This window comes from Leucoraja erinacea, chromosome 8 (genome assembly GCF_028641065.1).
Source record: "Leucoraja erinacea ecotype New England chromosome 8, Leri_hhj_1, whole genome shotgun sequence".
Classification (NCBI taxonomy): domain Eukaryota; kingdom Metazoa; phylum Chordata; class Chondrichthyes; order Rajiformes; family Rajidae; genus Leucoraja; species Leucoraja erinaceus.
In genome coordinates this window covers 2820853-2838248 of record NC_073384.1, presented here as the reverse complement: position 1 = coordinate 2838248, position 17396 = coordinate 2820853, and the positions used below count along the sequence as shown (strand labels likewise).

Here is a 17396-nt window from a genome sequence, read left to right as displayed (position 1 = left end):
TAGTCGGAGGCTCAGAGGGGATAGAGCCTTCTCTGTTGCTGCTCCGGCACTATGGAACACCCTGCCGCTGCACATCAGACAGGCCCCCTCACTGTCCATCTTCAAATCCAGTGTAAAACGCATTTGTACTCCCTGGCTTTTGACCATGCCTGAGGCTTTGCTTCTGTTTGTGGTGTTTTTGATGTTTCTTTATTTTACATGTCTTTTCCTACTATTTCTTTTGATTGTTATTTTTGGTGTGTATTAACTTTTTTGTCAATGATTAGTGATGTACAGCACTTTGTTGCAGCTATGTTTGTTTTTAAAGTGCTCTATAAATAAAATTATTATTATTATTATTATTATATCCCTCCAAACCTGCCCTAACCATGCACCTAACTGTTTCTTAAATGTTGCGATAGTCCCAGCTTTAACTACCCTCTGCGGCAGCTCATTCCATACACCAACCATCCTTTGTGTGAAAAAGTTACCCCTCAAGATTCCTATTAAATCTTTTCCCCTTTCCTATAACATGGTGCCCAGAACTGAATACAATACTCTAAATGCAGCCTCACCAACGTCTTGTAAAACTGCAACATGACTCCACTAAGTTGTTTCTTCGTAAATCTGTTAGGATATTATATGAGATGACATTATCACATAATATAGAAGGTACATAAAACAAATTATTGTGAAATAGTAATGTATTTAATCAGCAATACATTGCAGAATTCATATTGACTTTTTAATAAGTGCTTGGAAATATAATTAAGAATTTTAGATAGCAGGTATATTAATAAAATGATCAGTGTTTCTTTGTTACTATGGAACTTAATGATGTCTGTCTTGCAGAACTGTATTTGTTACAAATGGTAAAGCTGTGTAAAGTTATTTTAACTAAGTACTGCAATGTCTAACTGATCCCAATATTTTTCATAGGCTTATGATGGCTTTGCAAGCTTGGGAATATCGCGATTATTGGAGCCTGCAGATATGGTTCTATTGGCCATTCCTGATAAACTGTCTGTAATGACCTACCTTTATCAAATAAGGGCACATTTCAGTGGGGAAGAATTAAATGTTGTGCAGATTGAAGAAAATAGCAGTAAAAGTAAATACAAAGTCGGGAACTTTGAAACTGATACAAACAGCTCTATTGACCAGGAGCAGTTTTACGCAGAGATAACTGAAGTTAAACCAGCAGCACAACAACCCACTGGTCTATCACTTGATGCTTCATCTCAGGAAGACACAGTATTCATCAGTGACAGTGAGTTGCAAAGTCAACATCAGGCAGCTGAAGACCATTTCAATATAAGTGCAGCAAAATCTTCCTCACAAAGGACTAACACTTTTGCTGTGGCACAATATGATAACCCTCATGAACAGAACTCTGTCAAAAGTTCTGCATTGGAGGATAACGGCAAAAGTGAAAGCACAGAAGAATCATTGCCACAAGCACAAGTACCGCCTTCATTAAACAAAAGGAAACTGTTGAAAGTAGACACTGCTGTCTTAAATGACTTGTTAAATGAGAGTGATCAAAAGGAATATAAAGTACCATCTCTTGTATATGAGGATACTGTAACAGAAAGACACAAGAGTTCAACCTATGACCATGAGCACAGGAAGCTTCACTTTTCAGACTGCACAGAGAGCACAAGTCCAGAGCCCACTTCTCCGGCTCGAAGATCCATCACCACTCCAGTCCATAAACTGGGATTCTCTTACAACAGGGATGCAGACCTCATCAAGAAAAAACGGGCAACATTGCGGCACTCAGAAAATGACAACACAGCAGAAACTGTCACCACATGTTTCAATCATTCAGGTCAACAGAAACAAAATATTGAGGCAAGGTTCTTTATTGTCATTTGTGTATGACCTATTTTACTCTCAAAATGTAATTTGCTAATTAACTTTTTCTTTCAAGAAAAGTAATTTACTTTTGTCTTTTTTTTGGAGTTTAGCTGAACTCGTCCCAGCAAACAGAGGAAGTCACTGAAGAGAAGGTGAGAGAACAAGTGTTACTGAGTCAATACTGAATTAACTCAGAATGTGTTGTTTTGGTCTGACTGAGACGTCCTTTAAAAGTAGGCACTTTGGAATGTTTCTCCGGTCTGCGATTTGGAGAAATCTTTCCTCTTTGCACTTTGTCATTTGCAAGAATGAACCCACAACCCTTATGAGAGGCTGTGCTGTGTAAATTGAACTATCTCTCCACCTATGGGGAAAGGAGAGAGGCAAGCAAAGGGGGAGCATCAGCATCAAAGTGCAATGGTCCTTTATGGTCAGATGTACCGAGGTACAGTGATAATCAAAGGCAAAACCTATCCTTGTAGCAACAATACTGTTGTTACTATTAATGGCCCTTCATCAAAGGAGATGTCTGAAGCATGATTTGATTGTTTAATATTGCTCACAAGGTTACTAATGCATCATGTCAAGCTCAGTGACTTCTGGAAACCTAGCCAAATGCTTACTCATTTTTGGCAGGGCCTAATCAGATGAATTAATTGCATCATTGCAGGATGTCAGTTTAACATGAATTGAAAGAATGGACAGTGATAAATACACACTCCAAGTGAGGAAAATTAATTGGAGGCACAAGAGACTGCAGATGCTGGAATCTGTAGCTGAAAAGAAAGAGCAGCTGGGGGCAAGCAGCATCTGTAGAGGGAAATGCAGAGGCAGCATTTTGGGCTGAGATCCTTCATCTAGACTGAAAGGGTAAAGGAGAAGTAGCCGGTACATAAAGGTGCAGAGAGAGTGACGGGGCAAGCGCTAGCAAGAAATAGGTGGATGCAGGTGAGGAGGTATTGATGAGCAGGTAACAGACAGGTGGGCGAGGGAAGGGTGGAGAGAGCAACAGCATCAGGGAGGTGAGCAGCGGAGATGATTTGGGGCAGATTCTGGAATAGACTGGAAAGCAAGTGGAACCAAATAACTGGTGGTGGTAGATGGGAACAACGGAGGGAGGGGAGTGAGGATGGGGTTCCTGTGGGAGGTGTGTGTGTGAAAAGGGGAAACACTGGAAGATCAGGGGCTGGGGGTATTGTCAGCAGAAGGGTGTGTGAGAGAGGACCAGGGCAGTTAGAGAACAGAACAGAGGAGGTGAAGAGTTTCATTGGCATATGTACTAAAAACAGAACAATTACATTCTTATTTGCAGTGGCATAACAGGTCTCTATGGACAATATGGATGACCTGAAATTGGAGAATTTAATGTCGTGCCGTTGTGTTGTGGACTAAGCAGGCAGGATATGAGGTGCTGTTCCTCCTGATCAAGAACAGGGGGAGAAGTGTCGGAAATGGTCCAAGTGAATTTTGGGCAGGGTGGGGGTTATTGGTGACATTGATGAGTTTCACAATTGTACAGGAGGCAGCACCAATGCAGCTTGTTCTGGATGCTCATTTTGTGAAGATCTTTCCCATCACCACTAGCCACCGGCAGATCAAGATGTGTTTATCTGATATGTAATCACAGGGCTGTGTTAATAGACAATAAGTGCAGGAGTAGGCCATTCGGCCCTTTGAGCCAGCACTGCCATTCAATGTGATCATGGCATAACAGATGAAAATTAAGTGGAACTGTCAAGGGGATGTAAAGTTTGCTCAGTAGACTCTTGTAGAGGCAACCTCACTGCAAAAGAAATAGGCAAGTAGTGAGCCATGCACTGCTTGATACTTTATGATGCTGCTTTGGAAATTGAGCAAGTTTATCCTACTGGAGACGTATGTGCTCCCTGAAGGTTAGTGCTGATGAAGTGTGAGAACTCTCCTTCTGAAAATAAATGGAATGCAATTTATTGCTCGACTATTAGACATTGAGTTCCTCACTATTTATTTATTTAGTTTGCTTGATTTTTGGTTCAAGAGCCACAAATGACTTGGCTGGAATAATAGGTGCATTAGTTGCTACCATTGTTTCGGCTTTCCTTCAATATGGAATCTTTTTATTCAATAGTTAATTGTTTTTTCCCTTTTAAATCCTGAAATCAATGTTTTGAATAAACTGTTGTTGAATAGCGTGATGCCACTCGCACAGCGTTGCTTTGCATGCAATGTGTGACATGGCCACTAAGGCTGATATAAAACATATAAATCAATACTCACAATTTACTTCCTTTTCTTAACAAAACCTGACTTGTTAATTGCAAGAAGGCTGGCAGTTATGATGGTGTAGATTTATTCCTAAGAGGTATTTAATTTTTCACTTTTCAACATGAGAAGCAGGAGTTGCCACTTGCTCCTTCAAGCCTGCCCCAGTGTTCAGGATGAAGTCTGAAGAAGGGTTTCGGCCCAAAACGTCGCCTATTTTCTTCGCTCCATAGATGCTGCTGCACCCGCTGAGTTTCTCCAGCAATTTTGTGTACCTTCAGGATGAAGATGTCTCATCTGACCCAGTCCTCAACTCCTTCTCTCAGCCACTTCCCCAGAGCCCTCAATTCCCTCATCTTTTCAAAATGTACCTATCACCTCACAGTCATAGAGTTATCCAGTACAGATATGGGCCCTTCATACCACCATGACCATGCCAACCTTCTTGTAACCTCATCTTCCGTAACCTCATTTATCCACACTGGCTTCTTGCCTATTCAGTTGCTTTACTGAATGTCTCTTAAATATAGTGGGAGTGTATGATTCCACCACCTTCTCTAGCAATGCATATCTGATACCAACATTTCCCTGGGTATAAAAAAAACTTTCCCCTAAGATACCCTTTAAAATCCCTTCCCTTTTAAACCTATATCCTCAACTCTTTGATATCACTACCATGGGGAAAAAAGATTATCTCCCCTATCTATGGTCCTTACTATTTTATATACATCTAACAGCTCATCCCTCAGTCTTCTCCATTCCAGAGAAAACAACCCCAGCCTATCCAACGGCTCCCCATAAGTGAAGTCTTCCAGTTGGGGTGATGTTCTAATGAATCTCCCTCCAGTACAACTACATCCATCCGAGTGTGTGCCACAGAACTGCACACTGCACTCCCCACTGTGAATAATGCAACATAACATCACACATTTTATATTTTAAGCCCCAACCTATGAGGGCAAGCATGCCATCTGCTTTCTTCACCACCCAATCTACCTGCTTGCCATTTTCAGAGACTTATGGACATGAAAAACCATGTTGATTTGGTTTTATTGACATCAAGCTTTTCGAAATGACTCACACTTTCTTCCGGATTGTAGATGCCTGCATCTTGCCAACTGCAGGAGTTAATCTAATAAACTGTGGATTTTGCACTTCTTGCCTCCCACCCTTCTTGAACAAAGGAATTAAATTTGCCAGAGGTAGACGAAATAGCTGGAGCAACTCAGCGGGTGAGGCAGCATCTTTGGAGCAAAGGAGATAGGCAACGTTTCTGGTCGAAACCCTTCTTCAGACTGATGTGAGGGTAGGTGGGGCGGGGACAAAGAAGAAGAAAGGAAGAGGTGGAGCCAGTGGGCTGAGGGAGAGCTGAGAAGGGGAGGAGAAAGTAAGGACTACCTGAAATTAGAGAAGTTAATGTTCATACCGCTGGGGTGTAAACTACCCAAGCGAAATATGAGGTGCTGCTCCTCCAATTTACGGTGGGCCTCACTCTGGCCATGGAGGAGGCCCAGGACAGAAAGGTCGGATTTGGAATGGGGGAGTTGAAGTGCTGAGCCACCGGGAGATCAGGTTTTTTATTGCAAACCCAGCGAACTGATCGCCAAGCCTACGCTTGGTCTCACCGATGTAGAGCAGCTGACATCTAGAGCAGCGGATGCAATAGATGAGGTTGGAGGAAGAGCAGGTGAACCTCTGCCGCACCTGGAAGGACTGCTTGGGTCCTTGAATGGAGTCAAGGGGGTGAGGTAAAGCGACAAGTGTAGCATTTCCTGCAGTTGCAAGGGAAAGTGCCCGGAGAGGGGGTGGTTCGGGTGGGAAGGGATGAATTAACCAGGGAGTTACGGAGGGAGCGGTCTCTGCGCAAAGCAGACAGGGGAGGAGATGGGAAGATGTGGCAAGTGGTGGGATCACGTTGGAGGTGGCGAAAATGTCAGAGGATTATTTTTGTATGTGACGGCTGGTAGGGTGGAAGGTGAGGACAATGGGGACAGTGAAGAAAGCGAATGACATGTTGGCCTTTATAACAAGAGGAGTCGAGTATAGGAGCAAAGAGGTCCTTCTGCCATTGTGCCCTAGTGAGACCACACCTGGAGTATTGTGTGCAGTTTGGTCCCATAATTTCAGGAAGGACAGTCTTGCTATTGAGGGAGTGCAGCGTAATGATGGTGGGACTCATATGCTGAGAGAATGGAGCAGCTGGGCTTGTACACTCTGGAGTTTAGAAGGATGAGAGGGGATCTTATTGAAACATATAAGATTGTTAAGGGTTTGGACAGTCCAGAGGCAGGAAACGTGTTCCCGATGTTGGGGGAGTCCAGAACCAGGGGCCACAGTTTAAGAATAAGGAGTAAGCCATTTAGAACGGAGACAAGGAAACACTTTTTCTCACAGAGAGTTGTGAGTCTGTGGAATTCTCTGCCTCAGAGGGCAGTGGAGGCAGGTTCTCTGGATACTTTCAAGAGAGAGCTAGACAGGGCTCTTAAAGATAGCGAAGTCAGGGGATATGCGGAGAAGGCAGGAACGGGATACTGATTGGGGATGATCAGCCATGATCACATTGAATTGCGGTGCTGAATCAAAGGGCCGAATGGCCTACTACTATACTTATTGTCTGTTGTCTAAAACGGAAGTCCTGGAGTAGATGAAGAGCGTGTGAGGTGTCTTGAACATTGATAGGGAGGGATTTAACCAGGGGGGATTGGATGGGGTCGAGGTATGTGGCAATAAGTTTGGTAGGGCACGAACAGACAGAGACAATGGGTCTACCAGGACAGTCAGGTTTGTGGATTTTGGGGAGAAGGTAAAATCGGGCCGTGCGTGGCTGGGGAATGATGAGGTTGGAGGCTCGGGAGGGCAGGGAGCCGGAGTTGATGAAGTCAGTGATGGTGCTAGAGATAGTAGCCTGGTGCTCACCTGTGAGGTCATGGTCCAGGGATAAGTAGGAGGAGGTGGCTGAGAGTTGGCGCGTGGCCTCAGCCTTGTAGATATCAGTGCGCCAGACTACCACGCCACCTCCCTTGTCGGCAGGTCTGATCACCCAGTCTGGGTTGTTGCAGAGTGAGTGGAGGGCTGTACGTTCAGGGGGGGAGAGGTTAGAGTGAGACAGGGGTTGTGGAGAAGTTGAGGCGGTTGATGTCCCGCCGGCAGTTTAAAATAAAAAGGTTTAAAGCCGGTAGATGGCCATGAGGAGGGGGTCCGTTGGAGACGGAATAAGGGGTCATCACTGGGGGGCGAGGACTCCTTCCCTTGGAAGAACGCATTGAGGCGGAGGCGACGGAAGAAGAGCTCGACATCGTGGCGGGCGCGGAACTCATTGAGGTGGGGACAGACGGGGACAAAGGTGAGGCTTCTGCTGAGGACAGGCCGTTTGGTATCAGAGAGGTGGAGGTCAGGGGGGGATGGTGAGCACACGGCAAGGATGGGGGTTGGGGCCGGAGGATGGCAGGTTAATGGACTGAGGTCGAGGCGATGTCTGGTGGTGGGGGTGGTGGGTGGTCAGGGAGGAGGGGGTATGAGGACGATAGTCTCAGTAGATTTTCCAATTCCTTGCTCCTCATTGGGGGTTTGATATATTGAGTCTTTAGTAATTTTACAACAAAAACATATCTAATAAGATTGATAAATCGTGCACAGGCAGAGAATGTCTCTAATATTATTTTGTTGTTTATAATCATTTGTTTCCATCATCCTGTCATAGTGCAGAAACAAATGTTGTTATGCATGTGCAAACTGCAAGACAGATTTGAGATATTTCTTTATTTGTTATAGAGAATAACAACAAGGCAAGAAGAACTGAAGGAGCGAGCGAGACTTCTTCTGGAACAAGCAAGGAGGGATGCAGCGTTAAAGGCAGGAAATAATAAACAACTGGCCTTCCAACCAATCACACCAACTCAAAGCAAGCATTTGAATGAGGTAATGGTCTCTAACTACTCAATCCATTTTATCATCCAAGGAGATTCCCTGCTGCATTAACTAACTCCACAACCCTTTTTAGCAATAACAAGCATTAGATCTAGAAATTGTGCACTGGGTATGGATTAGCCGTCAGTTTGCCAGCCACTAGAAGTGCTTGTTGTTTGATACTGTGACCATTTATTACAGATAATCCACAATACATTATTCTGCTAAAGGACGGCATATGTTTACCCTCACCGTATCCTAAAACATGATTCCAAAAGACTGTGAAATCCTGAGTTTGTTCAAGTCAGATAAAAGATACTTCATTGCAGAAAATAGTCATTTTAGTAAATTGGAAATAATTGGCTTTCTTTATTTAAATAGTTGTGTTGTGATAGAGTCTGTGTTTAGTTATATCTGATATCATTTGCCACTGATCAACTTAGATGCACACTTTACCTCACTTTATTTTTGGGTTTCCTAATCAGGATCGTCTGTAAATGTAACCAGTTTGTAATCAATTAATTCATGTCCAATAGAAGAAGGAGGGGGCCAGCAGTGGGCATAGGCGCTCTTTACACTGTCATGAATGTCACTGGGCCTGTACTCACTGGAGTTTTGAAGAATGAGGAGGGGAGGGAGGAGGGAGGAGGGGGGGCTCATTGAAACATACAGAATAGTGACAGGCCTGGATGGAGTGGATGTGGAGAGGATGTTTCCACTAGTGGGAGAGTCTAGGACTAGTCACAGCCTCCGAATGAAAGGATGCTCCTTTAAGAAGGAGATGAGAAAGAATTTCTTTAGCAGAGGGTGGTGAATCTGTGGAATTCTTTGCCACAGAAGGCTGTAGAGGCCAAGTCAGTGGATATTTTTAAAGCAGAGATAGATAGATTCTTGATTAGTACAGGTGTCAGGGGTTATGGGGAGAAGGCAGGAGAATGGGGTTAGGCCATGATTAAATGGCAGAGTAGATTTGATGGGCCGAATTGCCTAATTCTGCTCATGACCTTATGAAATAACCAGACAACCCCTCCAGATATTTACTACTGGGTCTGCTTCAATTCCTCCCCCAATTTACTCGGTTTGCCCCCTTCATGACTATGACAATGAGAGGGAAATACGAGACCAAGCAAAGCTCCCAAACTGCTGTTGAAGATGGGGGGTGGAGGCCAATGGAGACTCCATTCAGTTAGTGGGTGTGGGATGTGATTCATCCTCAGTATCTAGAATACTCTGGGTGCTCCAGTTTCCTCCCACACTCCAAACTCGTACAGGTTTGTAGGTTAAGTAGCTTTGGTGAAATTGTAAATTTCTCTAGTATGTTGGATAGTGCTAGTGTACGTGATGAAGACTGGTCAGCGTGGACTCGATGGGCCAAAGGGCCTGTTTCTGCACTGTCACTCTCTCCAGAAGGTCTAAAGGTCTAATTTGCTGCTCTACGAAAGTGTTGTCAAATCATCACATTAATGTTCATGATTCAAATATGTTTTGTATTTCTTTGCTTTCAATCTCTGATAATCAACAAATAACGTAAAAGCCACACATCAAAAACAGATTTTCTAACCGGTGAATCCTATTAACAAAGTACTCATTTAGCAGCTGTTTTCACCATTTCACCAAGGCTGCACAAATAGCTTGTGCAGCCTTGGTTGGGCCATATTTTGCTGATAAATGCTGTGGCTATCATTTGTGGCTCCTGAAATCATGTCCACAATGCAAACTGTGATTTATTGTCAATCCTTCCTCATTGATCACTTAGTTCCAACAGCAACATTTATATAGTGTCGTTAATGAGATCAAAATACCTTCCTGTGCGTCAGATGAATTGACATAACTTGGCCAAAGATCTACATTTTAAAGAGCTGTTTAAATGAGGAAAAAAATATATAGAGCCCATGAGAATGTTAAAGCTTAATGCCTTGGTAGCTAAAGGCACAGCTTCGAGAGGAGCAATAATTAAACTTGACTGTGAGCAAATGACCAGAATTAGAAGAGAACAAACAACTTTAAGGATTACACGGTGCCCTCCATAATGTTTGGGACAAAGACCCATCATTTATTTATTTGCCTGTGTGTCCACAATTTGAGATTTGTAATAGAAAAAAATCACATGTGGTTGAAGTGCACATTGTCTGATTTTAATAAAGGCCATTTTTATACATTTTGGTTTCACCATGTAGAAATTACAGCAGTGTTTATACATAGTCCCCCCCCCCACTTCAGGGCATTCATGAGGGAATAAATAGGGTGAATGCACACTCTTTTTCCTAGGATAGGGCAATCACTAACATGATGGCACAGGTGTAAGGGGAAAGATTTAATAGGAACTGGAGGGACACAGAGGATAGAGGAAATATGGAACAATATGGTAGAGGAGGTTGTGAGGCAGGGACTGTAACACATTTAAACAACATTTGGACAGGTACATGGTTAGGAAAGACTTAAAGGAACATTGTCCAAATATGGGTATATGCAACTAAGTTAGTTGGGAAATCTTGGTGGGCATGGTCTAGTTGTGCCGAGGGGCCTGTGTCATTGTTGCATGACTCTGAACAAAGTGGTGAATATCTGGAAGAAGTAAGTGGTGGTGGAATCTGATACAATTACTACTTTCAAGATACAATGAGACAGGCACTTGAACATGTAAGGCTAGAGGACACTGACCTAATGCGGGCAAAGAGGATCAGTGTGGATGAACTAAAAGTTCAGCATTGACTTGGTGAACCACAGGATCCCGGTACAATTCTGTGACTCTATACATTGTTGCTCCAAATCACCGGCAACAGAATTTGCAGAAGACATTTGGTTGAAGGAAAGTATGATACTGGGAATAATCAAGTCTTGAAGTATGGATGAGGGTTTTAGCATTCAATTAGCTGAGGCAGTGAATGAGTGTTGTTGAGTGGACAGAGATATGTTTTACAGGTGGAGAGTATGTACCTCCAGATGTGCTGGTGCATATCTCTGATCCAAAGCTCAACTGTGCGTTAAATAGAACATGACTGGTGAGCAGTGCCAGGGAGAGAGAAATGATTCAAGTATATTTCTCTTCAAAACAATACTTTGCATTGCTTTTTTTTTAAATTCTGTGCCCTGCAATGTGTGATGGATTTGTAACATGGAGATCTTGGTAACCCCCACCAATATCAACCCTGCTCGAGTATTGTTCTGTTTCGTTTGGTTTCGTTTCTCATCCACATTGTAGTAGTTTGTATGTGATGGTTGGTTTCGGTAGTATATTGAGGGCAATGCAGCTGGAGTGCGTGCGTCCTGTCCTGGCTATGCACATCACTGCAGTTCCAACAGTGAGACACTGGGGGCCGACGAGGAGCAGTGATATTGGAACATTTTCAAATCTTTATATGCTGACTGAGGCCACGCAACCACCCGACCTACACTCTGGTGGAGATTAGCTGCACCTTTCTGATCAGCTCCCAGACAGATCAATGAGTTGGGAACAGAGACTGCATTCTGAAATATAATTTTTAGTATTAAAAATTAAATTAATAAATAATACAAATAAAATAATAGAAAAAAACAACAGCAAGTATGTATCAAGACATTAATAAAAATGAGATTTTTGTGGCAGTAATTTATGTATTAGATTTGCATATTTTGATAACTTTGATAAACATTCTTGAGGACAGTTACATACAGTAACTAAACATTGCTATTGTGATTGTCGGGCAAGGTGCATATATGAAAGTAACTGCCATGTAAGTGCTATTTTGTTTCACCTGTAATTTTAACTATAAATTCATTCCTTTTTAAAAGGCTTTTGGTTAATCTTGGCTTTTATGCAAGGCTACATGCCGCCTTTGGTATGCATTATTTGAAGATTACAGTTAAAACTATGATTAAAGTGTCTTGCTTCTTTGTGATACAAATTCAGAATTGGGATTTTTATCTTCAGCTTCAATTTTTCTTACATAAATGAAACCTATTCTATTTCAGGCATAGGGTGTATGGTGGGTGATAATGTTAAACGGTATTGTTGAAATATAGTTGATATTCCAAGAGGAGGGTTTTGCCATATAGTCAAATTGACAAGGGCATATTGTAGATAGAGGACATGAAAGCAGCACACTGAATTGGAATAAAGCGTGTCATTTTTCTGGCAGTCATTTAATAATGCCATCAAGAATAAATATTTGTATTAGCTGCGTAAGCATTTAGCTGTATGGATGAAAGACTGGCTCTCTGTACGCTTAAATAACATTAAATATTTGTAAAAAATATAATTTTATTGATTATAAACCTTGAACTAATTCCATGGTGATTTATTTCCTTTTGTTCAAGTGGGCAGGCACTTGTTTTAAAATGATCATACATTAATTAATTTGTAAGAAGATGGTACTAGTGCTGCCCAGTTATATTTCTGCCTCCCGCTGTTATATATTCTCTGTAGGTATGTTGTTAGCTTCTAGATAAAATTAACTAGGTGAATTGTTCCTTTATATAATGAGGAATCCTTCATACTTTTACACCTACACTGGATGGCTTCTGCACAATGTTCATTTGTCCTTTCTCGTACTTTTTCATTCAGATCCAGAGTTTTCATTGTGGTTTGCCAATATTTTGACGGGCCAGAATTTTTGGGTAGCATCAATTCTCATCATGAATTTCTCCCCACATATCTGGGTTATTAAATGTTCTACCGTTACGGAATTCCACATGGTTAAACAGATATTGAGGAAGGAGATACTTATGGAATGGTACAGTTGCTAATCAGTAAGAGGAGGAAGAAGACCAGAAAAGAAGGATATGGAAATAAGTATATTAAAGATGAGGAGGTGTAAGGTGGTCGTTGTCGGACAATTGGGTCATAAATGGAGGAAAAGGAACAAGGTCAGTGGATGAAACATAGCAACATAGAAAATAGGTGCAGGAGTAGGCTATTCGGCCCTTTGAGCCAGCACTGCCATTTAATATGATCATGGCTGATCCTCCAAAATCAGTACCCTGTTCCTGCTTTCTCCCCATATCCCTTGATTCCGTTAGCCCTAAGAGCTATATCTTACTTAGCTGTGTAATAACAATGAATTAGCCTCCACTGCCTGCTGTGGCAGAGAATTCCACAGATTCACAGCTCTCTGGGTGAAAAGGTTTCTCCTCATCTCGGTCTTAAACGGCCTTCCCCTTATTCTTAAACTGTGACCCTTGGTTCTGGACTCCCCCAACATCTAGAAAATGTTTCCTGCATCTAGCCTGTCCAATCCCTTAAGAATGTTATATGTTTCTATCGAAAGATCACCTCTCATCCTTCTAAATTCCAGTGAATATAAGCCCAGTCGACCCATTCTTTCACCATATGTCAGTCCCGCCATCCCTGGGAATTAACCTGGTGAATCTACGTTGCACTCCCTCATTTGAAAGACGGTTTGTAAAAGAGCTGTTATTGGCTGGAGAAGCAGAGGTGGAATTCAAGTGGAATTAGATGAACGTGCGAGGGATTGGTGTACATGAAGCGTTGCAAGGGAAAGGAGATCATTGATATTGTGCTGAAGGGCCTGTTTCTGTTCTGTATGACTGAGTCAGTTGGACTCAAAACTATGATTGGGGGACAAGAGGGGATGTTGGGGATGGTTTTTCCTTTGATTACATTGTCTAGATACATTTCCTGCAATTTGATTCTAGTATTATCCCCTGTCACCAGCGGGTAGCCACTGTTTAGAGACCTAGAGGGGCAGCACAGCAGTAGAGCTGCTGCCTCACAGCGCCAGGCACCTGCGTTCGATCCTGACCTCGGGTACTGTCTGCGTGGAGTTTGTACATTCTCCCTGTGACCGCGTGGGTTTTCTCCGGGTGCTCCGGTTTCCTTCCACATTTCAAAGATATGCAGGTTTGTAGGTTAATTGGCTTCTGTAAAATTAGCATAGATGTAGTGTGAACGGATGATCGCTGGTTGGCACGTACTTGATGGGCCGAAGGACTTGTTTCCATGGTTCCCAGGGTCCAAGGTCAGGAGTGGGCACACCTCCATATTTGCAGCAGGCTACTTAATTCAAGGAAAAGACTAATTAATAAAGATTAGTAATCAAGGAATTTTAATGTTTTAATAATATTTCCAGAATCAATGTGTATGTGGATATTGGCCAGTTTGTACAATTGGTCAGTATTGTATCACGAGTTGTATTGCTAAGGGTCTCGGTGGACTGTAAGATTTCAGGAAGAGTTTAATCACCCTAATTGAGAAAACAATGAAGAACAAAAATGGAACTGGGATGGTGAAGCCAGGGAAATGGAACCATGTACATTATCAATGACCTCCTTTCCCTTGCAACACTTCATGTACACCAATCCACTCGCACGTTCATCTAATTCCACTTGAATTCCACCTCTGCTTCTCCAGCCAACAACAGCTCTTTTTCAAATCTACTTGCGATTGAGGGAGTGCAGTGTAGGTTCACCAGGTTAATTCCCAGGGATGGCGGGACTGACATATGATGAAACAATGGGTCAAATGGGCTTATATTCACTGGAATTTAGAAGGATGAGAGGGATTCTTATAGAAACATATACAATTCTTAAGGGATTGGACAGGCTAGATGCAGGAAACATTTTCCAGATGTTGGGGGAGTCCAGAACCAAGGGTCACAGTTTAAGAATAAGGGGTAGGCCGTTTAGGACTGAGATGAGAAAAAACTATTTCACCCAGAGAGTTGTGAATCTGTGGAATTCTCTGCCACAGCAGGCAGCGGAGGCCAATTCACTGTTGGTACACAGCTAAGTTAGATATAGCTCTTAGTGCTAACGGAATCAATGGACATGGGGAGAAAGCAGGAACAGGGTACTGATTTTGGAGGATCAGCCATGATCATATTGAATGGCAGTGCTGGCTCGAAGGGCCTACCCCTGTACCTATTTTCTATGTGGCTATGTTTCATCCACTGACCTTGTTCCTTTTCCTCCAGTTATGACTCAATTGTCTGACAACAACCTCCTTACACCTCCTCATCTTCTCTAATATACCTATTTCCATATCCTTCTTTTCTGGTCTTCTTCCTCCTCTTACTGAGTAGCAACTGTACCATTCCATAAGTATTAGCACCGGTATCTCCTTCCTCATTGACCATGTGCTCACAGATTTAGCCAGAAATACAACAAGGCAGTGAACAATTGCTCAGGAGTCAGTTCTAAAATCTAATAAAAATGGTCTGTTGGCTTGACGTTGGTTCTGATTATTCAATTACACTACTGAAATCACCATCAAAAAATTATGATGAAATGAATCAAAAACAAGTTTTCCAATATGAAAATTATTTTCTCCCGCTCTATCCCTCGCCAGTTGGAAACAGGAGAGGCCACATGACACAGACTAATGATGTACATATCTGATCTGACATTAAACTATTTTCTGTTTAAAAACTAAATGAACTAAATCTGATTAAGTAGGGTATTAGTGTCCATTGGAATATTTACAGATTGGTTATAATTCTATGATATACTGACATTATAATGGGGGTGAACTCGCTGGGAACGGGAGTGGAGAGGAATTTCTCTCAGGCTGGTCCGATTTCTGGTGCAATTAATGGGCAGGATGGTGATATATATAATGCTGGATTAAAATAAAAGACATTTGGCTAAGAAATTAACCAGGAAAATGTTTACAAAATATAAACCAAGTTCTGGAAAAAAATATTTAAAGAGATTCCGTTCCTGATCATATACTGGATGAAAATTGCTTAACGTGTTTATAAAGATAGCTCTGCTAGAGGAAAGGTATCAGTATTTATTTTAATATCTAAATTAAACATTAAAAATATCAAACCCCTTGAATTTACATTGAATGTTTATATGAAGCATAGGTTCTGAGTTGGACATTAACATACTTTTCTAGTATGTATTTTAGTCAGTAAATTAGCAAATGATGTGATTGAATAAGTTGCGATTTTATGCAAAAGCAACCTTATGTTGTGAATAAACTTGAACTGTGTAATCAGGAGCAGATGATCTTTTAGAATTATAGTTTTCAGCTCACAATTATAGATTTTAACACGTGTCGAACAGATGAAAGTGTTTTATCTGCAAATTTTCTGCCACTTAATGCCTGCTAGTGCAACGTTAAGCCAGTCAGACTTTTATTGCACAAGCTAGATATCTCAAGTGCCTTTTGATAATAGTTAATATTAATTGTTCTGTACGTTTCTCAGTCATTGTTCGTAGGTGGTCTTCATAATGAATTGATACTTTTATCCAAAGTACTGTAATGGCTCGCCTCCAGCAGTGAGCAAATTGGTAATTAATGAACAATCACTGGCATAGTAAACTGCATCCCCTTCATTTTCCCTTTTGAGTCTTGGGAAGTGTCATCTCCATTAGAATGCCATCAGTAACATTGCTGTATCTTGAAATGGCCCCTTGGCATGAAACCACATCGGCAGGATTTCTCACCCATTAGTAGATCAGAGGAGCAATTTCACAGTGTTTGGGCTGGGTAATTAAAGTACCAAGTACTGGGTAGAGTTGGGAATTCATGCTCAATTCCAGAAATGCCAGGTGAGCTTCCTTGTGTTCACTGGGACGTTATGATTAGTTTAATTGGGCTTTGTTTGATTTTAGCCGCCGAGACAATTTGTGCCGTGGCAATCTGGTGACTTTTCATTTCTGTGTTTGTGACCTGCACTGACATGAACAAATGCAAAACAATACTTTAAAGTAGAAACTCTTCTTTTTAGTCACAATACATGTCATTGCTGCTGGCAACAATAAAGTACAAGCATATAGATGTATAGAAAATGGAGTGAACTCAGTTAAGTGTGAGGAGTCACATGCTCCTTGAGTGACTTACTTTAGCTCTTTCTTTCTTGTTACCTTCCCGTGGATGCCTATTAAGATAAAACAGTTTGGGGCATTTAGGCCTAACGACTGGGGTGTTTCAAACAGGCTTGTCACTTGATGTTCTTGAATTGACTTGAAGTGAGATCAAAGCTTTTCTTCAAAATGAAAAATCAGAGAGAGACAGCTCCTTCAATTGCACCACAAAAGCTAATCAAATCATCAGTTCTTCCTGCACAGTGCCCATCCTTATTGTTGGCTGTTGTTATTAACTGTTGCACTGTACAAGATGTCTAATGAAAACTGTGATTATCACCTAGAATAACATAGCATGTGAAATTCTATAATGTTAAACTAATTCCGACTATAATCACAATAACAACCTAACTGGCCTGTTGCAGTTACCATCACTGTCTTATTGAATTTTGTTGAAGAACATTTTCTGAAAGCAACATAATAAATCTGAAATTAATTATATTGTGAGGTAGCCACAGATTAGATTCAATTTTGAAATGTTTAAAAGAAAATATCAAACAAACATTTATTGACAATTGTGTATGATTAAATAAAAGATATGAATGATCAGAGAATCTGTGAGATTGTTGTAAAAATAATGAGGAGACCTTTCCCAATTC

The 17396-nt window shown here is 41.6% G+C and overlaps 1 protein-coding gene across 1 annotated transcript in view; it reads left to right on the top strand.

The window, feature by feature from the left end:
• Positions 1-17396, top strand: part of ehbp1 (EH domain binding protein 1) — a 373177-nt gene that overhangs the window by 234018 nt on the left and 121763 nt on the right. The window contains exons 14-16 of the mRNA XM_055638879.1: positions 919-1833; positions 1950-1991; positions 7852-7998. Of these exons, the coding sequence (XP_055494854.1) occupies positions 919-1833; positions 1950-1991; positions 7852-7998 (1104 nt within the window). The remainder of the gene's footprint in view (positions 1-918; positions 1834-1949; positions 1992-7851; positions 7999-17396) is intronic.